This window comes from Eucyclogobius newberryi, unplaced genomic scaffold, assembly GCF_026437365.1.
Source record: "Eucyclogobius newberryi isolate DKJ021-1_F unplaced genomic scaffold, fEucNew1.0.hap1 SCAF_15, whole genome shotgun sequence".
Taxonomy (NCBI): Eukaryota; Metazoa; Chordata; class Actinopteri; order Gobiiformes; family Gobiidae; genus Eucyclogobius; species Eucyclogobius newberryi.
The window spans coordinates 8,621,568-8,636,980 of NW_027315779.1; the positions used below are offsets into that span (position 1 = coordinate 8,621,568).

General features: G+C 39.6%; 1 protein-coding gene across 1 annotated transcript; it reads left to right on the forward strand.

Moving 5' to 3' along the window:
• Positions 1–1,105: 1,105 nt before the first annotated feature.
• On the forward strand, positions 1,106–15,413 carry LOC140360302 (uncharacterized). The gene is made up of 7 exons (XM_072445514.1): positions 1,106–1,217; positions 1,427–1,774; positions 2,542–2,645; positions 3,066–3,210; positions 8,797–9,258; positions 14,631–14,745; positions 14,808–15,413. The coding sequence occupies exons 1-7, from the start codon at positions 1,154–1,156 to the stop codon at positions 14,926–14,928; spliced, it is 1,359 nt and encodes a 452-aa protein (XP_072301615.1). The 5' UTR covers positions 1,106–1,153; the 3' UTR covers positions 14,929–15,413.

Sequence of the window (15,413 nt, forward strand, 5' to 3'; positions counted from 1 at the left end):
TTCATTTTTTAAACTATACATTATTTACTCATAATATTCAAGTAATATACTTCTATTTCAGCAATGATCTGTTACTAAATGTAACTACTTAAAGGTGCTGGGGGATGTCTGCTACCTGTCTCAGAAAGGTTATTGCTTTGCCGATAATGTTCCACAGCATGGTATTAAACTTATCTTGCATTTATTTAGTTATGTGTGTCCTTATTGCTCAAAATACCTTGACATACCAATACCTCGAACTTGTACCTTGATCTGTAGTGTCACCTAAGCCTGTCTCAAAGGAAATAGAATGCCATAATGTGGACCTTTTCCGGAGTGCTAGGCAATTAATCAGATTTTAATTGAGATTGAGATTCATTCAGAGTCATGATAAATTGTCAAATATATGTTTAGGGAATATGAGGTTCACTTTTAGCCTCAAATGTTGTTTGGAGCAGAGTTCAGATAAGATAAGATAAGATAAGATATTCCTTTATTTGTTGGGGAAAGAAACCGATCAATCTTGTGTGTTAAAGCTGGTGTACCGGAAGTAGGGATTAAACTCGTCCCTGGCTCTCACAAACCCATAAGTACATTGTTAATTATTCACATGCATTTACTCTGGGTTGACAAAACATAAAATACATTAGATTCAGACAGCGCATTGTGGTCTCAATTTTGTCACAAAGGGCTGCAATTACAAAATACTTTAAATGTTCCTGTTTTAAATGTGTCTTGCTCATGATCATGAAACCAATACTACGATTATATATTTTTTGGCAAATTGCCAGCCCTACATTTCAGACAAAGGAATAACAGAAGCTAATGTGTTGTTGCTGCTGCTGCTGCTGCTGCTGCTGCTGCTGCTGCTGTTGTTACGTGAACTGCTAAAAGTTTACTTCAGATGCTTGTTTTCCCATAACAGTGCATCTTTCCCTAACCCAAAATTGATGTTGCAATTGTATCCAACATTGGCATTTTTGTAAGTACAGATATGATAGCCAATCTGTGGTAGTCTTAAAGTGGTTCATTTTGGTTCGGTGCAGAGTTAAACCACTACCTCCTCCATCTCACTGTGGTTTCCTGTCTCTTGAGTTTATGAACATAACCCAAACCTCACTTCACTGCAGTTGCTTTATTTTTCCCAGTGCACAATTAAGACGAGAGCACAAAGATGACTCCAAGAAGCGCTCAGAAGACCGCCTTCTTCCTACTACTGGCCTCCATAACAACACAAGGTAATCCTAGACTACATCCTCTCTTTTCCTCTTGTAAAATAATGGGGCATTCACTGTGGGCTTCAGGTGTGTATTGGCCGCTGGAGTGATGGGTTTGATGTTATGTTATCTGCTTCTTCCACACTGGATTGCACCTTCTAATTTCAACTGCAAAGTGAATCTGTCTGTTCACCTTTTGCACTTACATCACTTTTTGATGTGTTTGACAGGGCTCCAGGATGTTCAGATGTTCCATTATAAAACTAAGGAGGCTCTGATGGGGCAGAACACGTCCCTGACCTGCTTTTTGGAAAACATTAGTGATATCACTGTTGTCAGCATAGAATGGAAGAAAAAAGATAGCGAACCCTCAAAGTTGGCTCTGTACTCGCCAAGATATGGCTCCACCTTTTCACCAAATGTTACTTTAAAAACAATTGAAAATGACAAAGGTAACCTTACAGGCACCGAATTAAGACTTCTGAACATAGACAAGGGAGACGCTGGCACCTACGTTTGCATAATTGCAACTTTTCCATTGGGATCGCTTCAGAAAGAGACTGAACTAAGAGTCAAAGGTAAGGAATGCACCACTCTCTGTATATGTTTTATTGTGAGCATAATATTATGCTTATTATTATGCTTATATTTATGCTTATTATTACGCTTATATTTATTTATATATTTACGCTTATTATTATGCTTATATTATTACGAGAGCCACCACAAAACCAGTCAAAATCTAAAGAACTGTACTTGGTCCGCTGCTTGTTGCTCCTGGTTGCATCAGACCAGATCTCAGACCAGATCTCAGTGGGTATTTACATCTCAGTGTTTCCAAAAGTGTCTCACATCTCTCTGCTCATGAACCTAACTCAATGCATAGTCAACAATAAACACACAAAGATGCTTTGAACTGGGGCTGGGTATTGCCTGCACCTCACGGCACATTATGTATCCCAACACTCAGAACGATACGATAAAACTGGTGTTAAAAGGTTAAATAATCAAGGAGAAAACAAAATGCATTTGAATTTCAATGTCCTCAATATCAGAATATAACCGTTTATAACTATAATTAACTCACATTTGCCCTTTAAAACTCACATATTGCCAAGAAGTCCGTCAGGATACATCACAAAACACCATGGCAGTATATTTTGTGATGAATTTATAGCCTAATGATCAATAAAATGGTAGTTAGGTGGCTGCGTTCACAATCCATGTCACAAATGAGTTATATGATACTATTACATACACTTATACAGTACTTGAGTTACAGCTGTATGTTTGTCACTTATGATATCTGTAAAATACATATATGTGACTTTTTCTTTTTTCTCAGATGAAATTGAGTGTAACATGAACAACAGCATTGAAGTCAATTCTGCCGAAAACGTGACCATTCTCTGCGAGGAGTTCATGGACGTTACATACAGATGGACCAAGGTGCGAGACGCAACTAAAGATAAACTGACCTCCACCAGTGGGTCTCTTGTGCAGCGCAAACATTTCACTTTTGTTCAATTCAGAATTCGAAATACATGTTCTGTCGTTAGTAGATTGCCCAGACACACCGACCTTTGCATGTATTGTAAAAAAACATGCAATTGACTGGTTTTGTTTCATAGCAGAGGTAAAAACAACATATTTCACTCATATTTCACTACATCACTGTACATATTTACATTTTATTGGAGCACCCGTTTCCCTCCCCCTTCATACAACGCAAACTTGCAAAAACAAGAAACTGATAGAAGGTTGTGACCCACTTTTTCAACCTGACGCACCATTTGGTAACTGCCGTGTGAGGATTCATTTCCCACACTATATATAAATCAACAAATCAAAAGGAATCTTCTGCTACAGGACGAGGTGGTGGTGTCAGACAGCTCATCTCTGAACCTACAGTCTGTGTCTGAAGCCAGCGCCGGGCTCTACACGCTCACGGTTCACACAGGAAACAGCCTTCTGCAAAAAGCATTCAACGTCACAGTATCCACACAAACCACAGGTGAGTTCTCCGCACTCTGTTTTATCATATTTAATTTCAGCATTTCCTTAGGGCAGCATTAATATTCAAGCAGAGGACCCCTGTGCGAAGGAGCAGGACGAGAGATGATAGTTTGGTATTATACTAGCAGACATTCATTATTTTTATTTAATTGGGGGAAAAGGAAAAGATTGAATGGATCACACTGTCAAGACACTGACAAATAGAAAAAAGTCAAGTAAAAGAAAAAAACAACTAAAAATTTATTTTCTCATTTGCCCTGCAGGGGATTAGGATGAAATACATTTACTGCTTGAAAATAAGTTTGCGTGCTGCTCAGGTTTTTGGCAGATTGCATTCATAGGAAATAATGTTGCAGAAAAACACAAGCCCCAGCTTCAGAGGAAGTCACATCCTGCCCTGGTTCCATTTCTTGTTAAAACCACAAGAGCATCGATTTAACAACAGAGCAGACAGTAGCGATACAGCGCTCTCTGTTGGACAAATCCAATATTACAACGTGAAGAAAAACAGACACGCAATCATTACGGATAAACAGATCAATCATATTTTTAATAACAATTCACTGTAACTTTAGATACTAGAACATATAGATTAAGATTGAATAATTCAGTAATAGTAATGCTGTTTTGAAGATATGGTCAATTTGAATACCGGTCATATCATTCAAAATGATAGTAATTTAGATAAGGAATGTAAGAATAGTTTATCTGATTTAGAATTTTAAATGCCGGTTCATTTCTAACTCAAAATGTTTAACAATGAAAATAGTTTCTATTTGAAATATCAGCTGCAGAATTTTCTAGTAAATGTTTTCATTGTATTTCTCTCACTTTAAAAAAAATAAATGAACAAAATGCATTGTTTAATATTAAGTGCATAGATTTCCAAGCCTTTACAATCCAACATTTAAAATTCAGAGTTTGAAATTTGCAATTGAAAATATCACAGCAAAGACTCAAGATGGATCAAATGCTAATGCCTCGTGTTATATTCACTGAAAGTTTTACACTCTGAATATAGACTATACATTGAATATTAATAATAATAATAATAACTTTTATTTATATAGCGCTTTTCAGTGACCCAAAGACGCTGAACATAATAAAAAGGGGGGGGTATTTACAGACAGGGGGGACAACACGTACAATACACATTAATATACAGATAAAATGAACAAGACAGAAGAAGTAGAGAGAAAAAGATGGGGATGTAACAGGGGGTAGAAGTGTAGGCAATGGGGTAGAGGAGGCTAGGGGTAGGGGAGGTCATAGGCTTGGGTGAAGAAGTATGTTTTTAGGCGGGATTTGAATGTTGTGAGTGAGGGAGAGTGGCGGACAGGTTGGGGGAGGGAGTTCCAGAGTCGGGGTGCTGTTCGGGAGAATGCTCTGTCGCCAAAACTTTTGAGTCGGGATGTTGGTGCAGTCAGGGTGAGAGAGGAGGAGGATCGGAGAGCTCGGGAGGGGCGGTGGGGGATGAGGAGGTCAGACAGGTAGGGGGGGGCAAGGTGGTGAAGAGCTTTGAAGGTGAGGAGGAGTATTTTAAAGTTTATGCGCTGCTTGATGGGGAGCCAGTGGAGAGAGCGGAGAACGGGAGTGATGTGATCACGGGACCGGGTGTGGGTGAGGAGGCGGGCAGCGGAGTTTTGGACCATTTGGAGTCTGTGGAGGGAATGGGAGGAGATGCCAGTGAGGAGGGAGTTGCAGTAGTCAAGGCGGGAGGAGATGAAGGCATGGATGAGGGATTCAGCAGCGGGGAGGGTGAGGCAGTGTCGGATTTTGGCGATGCGGCGGAGGTGGAAGTATGAGGTCTTGACAATGTGGCTGACATGGGGAGTGAAGGAGAGGGTGGGGTCCATGATGACACCGAGATTGCGTACCAGGGTAGAGGGGGTGATGGTCGAGGTGTCGATGCTGAGTGAAAAGGGACCAGTTTTATTGAGAGTGGATTTGGTGCCAATGAGGAGGAGCTCTGTTTTGTCACTGTTCAGTTTGAGGAAGTTGAGAGTGAGCCATGATTTTATTGTAGAGATGCAGGTTTCAATGTGGCTGAGGGGAGGGTTTTGGGTGGATTTGGTGGTGAGGTATATCTGGGTGTCGTCAGCGTAGCAGTGAAAGTCCAGGTTGAGTTGGCGGAGGATGTGACCAAGGGGGAAGATGTAGCAGATGAAGAGGAGGGGGCCGAGGACTGAGCCCTGGGGGACCCCCTGCGTTACTGGGGAGAGGGTGGATGAGTGACCGGAGAGGGAAATGAACTCTTGCCTGTTGGTGAGGTAGGATGTGAGCCAGTCAAGTGCAGAGCCCTCAACACCCAGTTGGCGCAGCCTTTGTAGGAGGATGGAATGGTTTATAGTGTCAAAGGCTGCGCTGAGGTCTAGTAGTAACAGGATGTTGAGGGCCCCGGAGTCTGCAGAGGTGAGGAGATCGTTGAGTACTTTGACCAGGGCTGTTTCAGTGCTGTGAAGTGGGCAGAAGCCAGATTGGAGGGGTTCATAGAGGTTGTTTGACTGGAGGTGGGTGTGAAGTTGGGCGGCGACGATGCGTTCCAGCGTTTTTGAGAGGAACGGCAGGTTGGAGATGGGGCGGTAGTTGGAGAGGTTGGCGGAGTCTAGGGTGGGTTTTTTGAGGATGGGGGTGATGGAGGCCAGTTTGTAGATGGAAGGAACATGGCCGAGGGATAAAGACTGGTTGAAGAGGGTGGTGAGATGGGGGATGAGAGCAGGGAGGCAGGCCTTGGTTAGATTCGTTGGGAGGGGTTCGAGAGAGCAGGTGGTGGTTTTGGAAGCGGTGATGAGGTCTATGATATGAGAGGAGTTAACAGAGGAGAAGGTGGTGAGGGCAGGGAAGGGTGGGTGGTCAGGGAGCGGAGGGGGGGCAGGGGTGGGGGTGGTGATGGAGTTAATGGAGACGGCAGTCATGGAGCTGTTGATTTTGGAAATTTTGTCATTGAAGGCAAGGAGGAAAGAGTTGCAGAGGTCAGGGGAGGAGGGTGGAGTGATGTCCGGTGGCTGGAGCAGCTTGTTGACGGTGGAGAACAGGGTGCGAGGGCTCCGGTGGGAGCTGTTGATGAGGGTGGAGAGGTGGGCAGATTTGGCGGCTTGGAGAGCGTCACGGTAGGAGGAGATGTGTAATTTGAAAGCTTCGGCGTGGACGGTGAGGCGGGTTCTTTTGAGGAGTCGTTCGAGTTGGCGGCCAGTCTGCTTCATGGTGCGGAGTTCAGGGGTGTACCAGGGGGCGGGGTTGATGTATGAGACGGAGGAGGTTTTCCAGGGGGCTAGGGAGTCAAGGGAGTCGGAGAGGGTGGTGTTGAGCATGACAGCATAGTCGTCGGGGGAAGAGGGGGGGGGAGTCAGGGGGGAAAGCAGAGGATATGAGCTGGGAGAGCGTGAGGGGGTTGACTGACTTGATATTGCGGTAGGTGATGGTGCGTTTTTTGGGGTTGTGGGGCGAGGGTAGGGGGGCGGAGAAAAGGATGCAGAGATGATCAGAGAGTGGGAAGGGGAGGGGGTGGGGCTTAGATATGGGTAGGAGAGAGGAACAGACTAAGTCCAGAGTGTGGCCTTTGGTATGGGTGGGGAAGTCAATGTATTGGGTGAGATGGAAGCAGTCCAGGAGAGAGAGGAAGTCGGATGTCAGTGGGGCGTTGGGGCAGTCAATGTGGATGTTGAAGTCACCAGTGAGTAGGAGGCGGGCAGAGAGAGAGGATGCGATGGTGAGGAGTTCAGACAATTCAGTGAGGAAAGAGGGGTGGGGCTTTGGGGGACGATAGATCAGGATAGCGGTGATAGAGTTGGGGAGGGAGAAGGCGAGGTATTCAAATGATGAGATGGATGGAAGGTTGAGGTTCAGTTCAGTGATGGATGTAGATTTTTTATGAATAACAGCAAGACCTCCCCCATGCCCGGAGAGGCGGGGTTTGGCAGTGTAAGTGTAGTTGGAGGGAGTGGCTTGGTTGAGAGCATAGAAGTCCAGGGGCTGTTGCCATGTTTCACAGAGGAGAAGCAGATCAATGTTATTGTCCAGTAGCAGTTCAGATATAACAGGTGATTTGTTGGCGAGGGAGCGGCAGTTCAGCAGTGCAAGGGAGATGAATGGGGGCGCGGAGATGGATGGGGGCGCAGGGGTGGGGGGGCGGAGGTTGCTGAGGTTGGCAGTGCGGCAGGTGGGGGTGACAGGGGGGCGAAAACTAGTCCAGAGTGAGGGGATAGGTGAGCCGTCGTTGGAGTGTTGGTTATGGGAGAGACCAGAGCCCCTGTGGATGTAGCGGGGCCGGCGAAGGATCCCAGCTGAGCTAGCTGCAGAGGCAGCAGCAGCTGGGAGACGGTGGTTATGGTTGAGGAGGTGAAGGTCAGCAGCGGTGTAGGTGAGTAGGCGAGAAGTTGGTGGAGCGGTGGCCTGGAGGCGTGGGAGTGATAGTCCGAGGAGGAGATGGAACGTAGCAGCAGATGCGAGTAATCCAGTTAGAATGTTGGCGGTGGCTAGAGGCTGGTTAACTAGAAGCTGGTGGGCAGAGAGTTGTGAAAAAGCAGCAGTGGACCGGGTGTTGAAGCTGGTGGAGTGAGTGGCGTTGGTTGCCCCAGACCTTGTCTGCACGGCAGGGAGGCCCCGCGATACCATGACGGACCTCCGCAGGTGTTAAGCCAGCTGTTAGCTGGCGGCTAGGGTAGTAGATAGTCCAGGAGTGAGGGAGGAGATGAGCGATGGACGGTGCAGTAATGTCCGATGAAGTTAAGGAACAGGGATGTAGACAGAAGACAACACAGAGACGCGGGAACAAAACAAAACAATGGAAACGACTAACAAAACAAAGACGTTGGGACAGAAGCGGCAGTCCACATACCAGACGCCGGCGTTGCTCTAGCCCAATCAAGACGCATTTGAGTCCAGTTTTGTGACCAGATCGCCCCCGTCTGTGGAGCGGGGAAAGCAGAGAAACGGGGCTGTACCTTGGTTGTATGGGGCTGCTTTTCTCCGGGTGGAGCCGGTGCCCCGCTCTCCGTGTCTGCTCCTGTGGCGGGCTGGGGCCACACCTTCGCCCAGGTACAGACCTCCGGGGCGGCGGGTGCGGGAGCGCGGAGCCGGTGTTCGGGCGTGGAAACGCCGGTGCAGCGGAGGAGAAGCGGCGCCGCTCGCTCGTGGTGCGTGCGGCTCGTGGTGGTGCGTGCCGCTCATGGTGAATAGTTAATCGACCAGTTATTTAAACGCAAGTATTTTATTTTGAATTTTGAAACTGAGAAAAACACAATTAAAATTGCACACTATATAATTCTCCAATTGACCTTCACAATATAAATAATTCAAGCATGTTTTTTCAAGGTAAAAAGCTTCCAGCATTTTAAATTTAAAATCTGATTTAGAATCTGATGTTCCATCCAAAACGAGCTGATCAAAATTCAAATGAAAAAGTATGTTGTTCGATTTCAGACAAGGCTGTACTTTAGTTTGATACAGAAACATCACGTTTTAGCTCATTTTTTGTTGGGTTGCCAAAATATCCTCTGATTATAAACTTGCAGATCAACCAATCCAAACAGAATAATAATAATATGCATGTCTCTGAAAATGAATGATTGGTTTACTTTTTCAGATGCTTCCACTCCGTCTCCTCATCTCAACAGAAGCGCTGAATCTGAGACCACCAGATACTCTCAAGACACCACCTTTGCTACTGACGTTACACAAAAAGCAACAACAATTCCCACGCCACACAGTCAATCAGAAAAGTCACCAAACACATCAGCCAGCGCCATGTACGAAACAACTCTAAGCTACAACCAATCAGAAACTCACGATACAACCCTAAATTACAATGAATCAGAGAGCATTTACACCGTGAGTAACGCAAGTCTACATTTCAACCGATCAGAAACAGTCACCACAAATACAAGCTACAACCGCTCGGTAACAATTGGCACAACTCTGCCATTTGAGATCGATGCGAGAACAGAAAACGCTTCGGGGATCATCGAGTCGACCGCGTCAGCTCCCACCACGGCAACCATCAACCCAACGTCTACTCCAGACACCTCAGACGTCACCACCCAACCAGGTAAAGGAGCGTGTTTGAATTAGGGCTGTAGGTAAAAAAAACGATACGGTCAACTATTTGCAGCAATTTGTGGAGTAAAATGGTGCAAGTGTCGCTTTGATTTCACCATGTTTCTAATCCAAAGTTCACACAAAACCACAATGTACAGACAGTATTTCAGTAAACAGCGTCTCGGTTCAGTGTGAAGATGAAACAGAAAACTCCCCTGAGGCTGATACCGTCCTCTGTCTGCCATTGTTCATACAAATACTTATAAGCACAGTAAAATAATGATTATTATTCGTCAACAAATACACATTTTGATCCGCTAAGACCGATCGATGAAGAACTTATAGCCCCACTTTAAATACACAGTATGTGTTTCTATGTTTTACAAATCCTTCAATAACATATGATTTTTTTGTGCTTATTTTGGTGGGAAATATTATCTTCAATTATATCCTACACATCAATAACTTTATTTTAATAATTAGAGAGGAGGTTGGATGATTTTATGATATATGCATGTATTTGCTGGTAGTAACAAATTGATGTCTGACAGTTTGTGAACCCTTAACTGTATCATGAAGGGAAATCAATACAGAATAAATGAAAAAGCTTTTCCTCAACAGCCTGTAGCAGTGAACGTTGTGTTAGATACTGAGCCTGTCCCGCCTGGAGCCGCCTTAAACTCATTAAACTGAGAGGCAAGATCTGTATCAAAGAAAGAGAAGCTTTGCCAAGGCAAACTGTTCACATTGTGTTTTGTGTTGGGGTTTCACACATGAATACTGATATCATTTATGTAGCTACTAGAGATGACCGGACAAATTCAAAACAGGACACATTAAAATGCCTTGGTCATATCAATAATCAAAATACTTGTGAGCTAGAGGGGGGTAATACATCGAAATTCAGATAATGATTGAAATTCAAATGTTATGTAAACTTTCAAATAAAGGCATGATTGATTAATTCACTTTCAAATAAAGGTGATAATTCTGCACATTTGGAGTAATTTGACATTTGTCTGATAATTAAACTTCAACTAATACGTTTAGAGAAACGTTTTAACACATTTCTGTTGGATTGGACGTAATATCATCTGACTCGATATCATAATACTTCAAAAACATGTTAAGATATCAGTTTTTGTCAATATTATCACCCTTATGAATGATGAGAAGTGAAAGAGTGAAGCAAGAACAAGTCATTTCAGTTCAATCTATACTCCAAAAAGGTAAACCTAAATCTAAAGGGCTTTTTAAATCTTTAAACATGTATTTCCTTCGTGTTTGGTCACGGTGCCGATAATCGTGAATAATTGTACAATTGTGATGTTTCGTCACACAATAGTCATAACAATGTGATGTCATTATATCCCTCGTTGCTGCTAAAAGTCTTAACTCTAAACGTCTTTATGTTTCTTACCTCTAAATGTCTTTATGTTTCTTATCTCTAAACGTCTTTATGTTTCTTACCTCTAAACGTCTTTATGTTTCTTATCTCTAAACGTCTTTATGTTTCTTACCTCTAAACGTCTTTAAGTTTCTTATCTCTAAACGTCTTTATGTTTCTTATCTCTAAACGTCTTTATGTTTCTTACCTCTAAACGTCTTTAAGTTTCTTATCTCTAAACGTCTTTAAGTTTCTTATCTCTAAACGTCTTTATGTTTCTTACCTTTAAACGTCTTTAAGTTTCTTACCTCTAAACGTCTTTAAGTTTCTTATCTCTAAACGTCATTAAGTTTCTTATCTCTAAACGTCTTTATGTTTCTTACCTTTAAACGTCTTTAAGTTTCTTACCTCTAAACGTCTTTAAGTTTCTTATCTCTAAACGTCTTTAAGTTTCTTACCTCTAAACGTCTTTAAGTTTCTTATCTCTAAATGTCTTTATATTTCTTATTTCTAAACGTCTTAAGTTTCTTACCTCTAAACGTCTTTGTTTCTTACCTCTAAATGTCTTTGTTTCTTACCTCTAAATATCTTTATGTTTCTTATCTCTAAACGTCTTTGTTTCTTACCTCTTAATGTCTTTAAGTTTCTTACCTCTAAACGTCTTTAAGTTTCTTATCTCTAAATGTCTTTAAGTTTCTTACCTCTAAACGTCTTTAAGTTTCTTACCTCTAAACGTCTTAAGTTTCTTACCTCTAAATGTCTTTAAGTTTCTTACCTCTAAACGTCTTTATGTTTCTTATCTCTAAACGTCTTTAAGTTTCTTACCTCTAAACGTCTTTAAGTTTCTTATCTCTAAACGTCTTTATGTTTCTTATCTCTAAACGTCTTTAAGTTTCTTATCTCTAAACGTCTTTATGTTTCTTATCTCTAAACGTCTTTAAGTTTCTTACCTCTAAACGTCTTTATGTTTCTTATCTCGAAACGTCTTTAAGTTTCTTATCTCGAAACGTCTTTATGTTTCTTATCTCTAAACGTCTTTAAGTTTCTTACCTCTAAACGTCTTTAAGTTTCTTATCTCGAAACGTCTTTAAGTTTCTTATCTCTAAACGTCTTTATGTTTCTTACCTCTAAACGTCTTTAAGTTTCTTATCTCGAAACGTCTTTATGTTTCTTATCTCTAAACGTCTTTAAGTTTCTTATCTCTAAACGTCTTTATGTTTCTTACCTCTAAACGTCTTTAAGTTTCTTACCTCTAAACGTCTTTAAGTTTCTTACCTCTAAACGTCTTTAAGTTTCTTACCTCTAAACGTCTTTAAGTTTCTTATCTCTAAACGTCTTTATGTTTCTTACCTCTAAACGTCTTTAAGTTTCTTATCTCTAAACGTCTTTATGTTTCTTACCTCTAAATGTCTTTATGTTTCTTATCTCTAAACGTCTTTAAGTTTCTTATCTCTAAACGTCTTTATGTTTCTTACCTCTAAATGTCTTTATGTTTCTTACCTCTAAACGTCTTTAAGTTTCTTATCTCTAAACGTCTTTATGTTTCTTACCTCTAAACGTCTTTATGTTTCTTATCTCTAAACGTCTTTATGTTTCTTACCTCTAAACGTCTGTTTCTTATCTCTAAACGTCTTTAAGTTTCTTACCTCTAAACGTCTTTAAGTTTCTTACCTCTAAACGTCTTTAAGTTTCTTATCTCTAAACGTCTTTAAGTTTCTTACCTCTAAACGTCTTTAAGTTTCTTATCTCTAAACGTCTTTAAGTTTCTTACCTCTAAACGTCTTTATGTTTCTTACCTCTAAACGTCTTTATGTTTCTTATTTCTAAACGTCTTTATGTTTCTTACCTCTAAACGTCTTTAAGTTTCTTATCTCTAAACGTCTTTAAGTTTCTTATCTCTAAACGTCTTTATGTTTCTTACCTCTAAACGTCTTTATGTTTCTTACCTCTAAACGTCTTTATGTTTCTTATCTCTAAACGTCTTTATGTTTCTTACCTCTAAACGTCTGTTTCTTATCTCTAAACGTCTTTAAGTTTCTTACCTCTAAACGTCTTTAAGTTTCTTACCTCTAAACGTCTTTAAGTTTCTTACCTCTAAACGTCTTTAAGTTTCTTATCTCTAAATGTCTTTATGTTTCTTATTTCTAAACGTCTTTATGTTTCTTACCTCTAAACGTCTTTATGTTTCTTACCTCTAAACGTCTTTATGTTTCTTATCTCGAAACGTCTTTATGTTTCTTATCTCTAAACGTCTTTATGTTTCTTATTTCTAAACGTCTTTAAGTTTCTTATCTCGAAACGTCTTTATGTTTCTTATCTCTAAACGTCTTTAAGTTTCTTACCTCTAAATGTCTTTATGTTTCTTATTTCTAAACGTCTTTAAGTTTCTTATCTCGAAACGTCTTTATGTTTCTTACCTCTAAACGTCTTTATGTTTCTTATTTCTAAACGTCTTTAAGTTTCTTATCTCGAAACGTCTTTATGTTTCTTATCTCTAAACGTCTTTAAGTTTCTTACCTCTAAATGTCTTTATGTTTCTTATTTCTAAACGTCTTTAAGTTTCTTACCTCTAAACGTCTTTATGTTTCTTATCTCTAAACGTCTTTAAGTTTCTTACCTCTAAACGTCTTTAAGTTTCTTACCTCTAAACGTCTTTATGTTTCTTATCTCTAAATGTCTTTATGTTTCTTATTTCTAAACGTCTTTAAGTTTCTTACCTCTAAACGTCTTTATGTTTCTTATCTCTAAATGTCTTTATGTTTCTTATCTCTAAACGTCTTTAAGTTTCTTACCTCTAAACGTCTTTAAGTTTCTTACCTCTAAACGTCTTTAAGTTTCTTATTTCTAAACGTCTTTAAGTTTCTTATCTCGAAACGTCTTTATGTTTCTTATCTCTAAACGTCTTTAAGTTTCTTACCTCTAAATGTCTTTATGTTTCTTATTTCTAAACGTCTTTAAGTTTCTTACCTCTAAACGTCTATGTTTCTTATCTCTAAATGTCTTTATGTTTCTTATCTCTAAACGTCTTTAAGTTTCTTATCTCTAAATGTCTTTATGTTTCTTATCTCTAAATGTCTTTATATTTCTTATTTCTAAACGTCTTTATGTTTCTTATCTCTAAATGTCTTTATATTTCTTATTTCTAAATGTCTTTATATTTCTTATTTCTAAACGTCTTTATATTTCTTATTTCTAAATGTCTTTATATTTCTTATTTCTAAACGTCTTTATATTTCTTATTTCTAAATGTCTTTATATTTCTTATTTCTAAACGTCTTCATATTTCTTATTTCTAAATGTCTTTATATTTCTTATTTCTAAATGTCTTTATATTTCTTATTTCTAAATGTCTTTATATTTCTTATTTCTAAATGTCTTTATATTTCTTATTTCTAAACGTCTTTATGTTTCTTACCTCTAAACATCTTTATGTTTCTTATTTCTAAACGTCTTTAAGTTTCTTACCTCTAAACGTCTTTATGTTTCTTATCTCTAAACGTCTTTATGTTTCTTATTTCTAAACGTCTTTATGTTTCTTACCTCTAAATGTCTTTATATTTCTTATTTCTAAATGTCTTTATATTTCTTATTTCTAAACGTCTTTATATTTCTTATTTCTAAATGTCTTTATATTTCGTATTTCTAAACGTCTTTATATTTCTTATTTCTAAATGTCTTTATATTTCTTATTTCTAAACGTCTTCATATTTCTTATTTCTAAATGTCTTTATATTTCTTATTTCTAAATGTCTTTATATTTCTTATTTCTAAATGTCTTTATATTTCTTATTTCTAAATGTCTTTATATTTCTTATTTCTAAATGTCTTTATATTTCTTATTTCTAAATGTCTTTATATTTCTTATTTCTAAACGTCTTTATGTTTCTTACCTCTAAACGTCTTTATGTTTCTTATCTCTAAATGTCTTTATATTTCTTATTTCTAAATGTCTTCATGTTTCTTACCTCTAAACATCTTTATGTTTGGTCTTCCAGCTCCAGGAGCCACTACAGCGTGGAGCCGCTTGGGTTGGACTCTGCTCATCATCATGGGAGTTTTTCTGATCATTGTGGCTCTCGTTCTGTGCAGAAGGAGAGTGATCAAAAATAGGTTAATTCTGGGGTTTAATCACAAATGAACTTTTATATAATATATTGTTTGGTCTTTTTTAGGATGGATCTTCCTCCTCCTCCGTTCAAGCCGCCTCCTCCTCCGGTCAAGTACACGGCGGTCAGGAATCCTCCACAGCCTTATCCCACTGACTGGTGTAACTCTGTAAAGGTGCAGAAATGAAATGAAACTCATGCTTGTTTAGACATTTATGCACTTTCACAGTCTAAAGAGGAAAACAATGGGACGTGTGCTGAACAAAACCCTGCGTTGTATTCATGTGTGCAAAAAATATGGAAAGTAATATAAGATTTATTTCTTTTTTTTCTTTTAGATAAATGTATATATATTTGTTTTTATTTATGGATTGATGTGTTACAAACAATTGAGCAATCTTAGCACTTTCAACTCTCTGTACTGAATAATTGTGTGCATAATATGCACAATTTCATGTGTCATGAATAATATTATGAAAAAGACACATGCCATTTAGTTTTTGTGAGCTTTCCTATTCAAAGCTTCACCCTACTGTGTTTTTCTGCTCAAAAGTGCACTATACACACACACACACACACACACACTGTTATTGTGGCTTTTACTTTAGGATATCCTGTCCAGAGGCTCATTGTGTAATTGTTATACCACAAACCACATTTTGTACAAACTGT

Coding starts and splice junctions, on each gene's coding strand:
- LOC140360302 (XM_072445514.1), top strand. CDS start 1,154: ATGACTCCAAGAAGCGCTCAGAAGACCGCCTTCTTCCTACTACTGGCC. Junction 1,775..2,541: donor GACTGAACTAAGAGTCAAAG/GTAAGGAATGCA, acceptor CTTTTTTCTCAG/ATGAAATTGAGTGTAACATG. Junction 14,746..14,807: donor AGGAGAGTGATCAAAAATAG/GTTAATTCTGGG, acceptor GGTCTTTTTTAG/GATGGATCTTCCTCCTCCTC.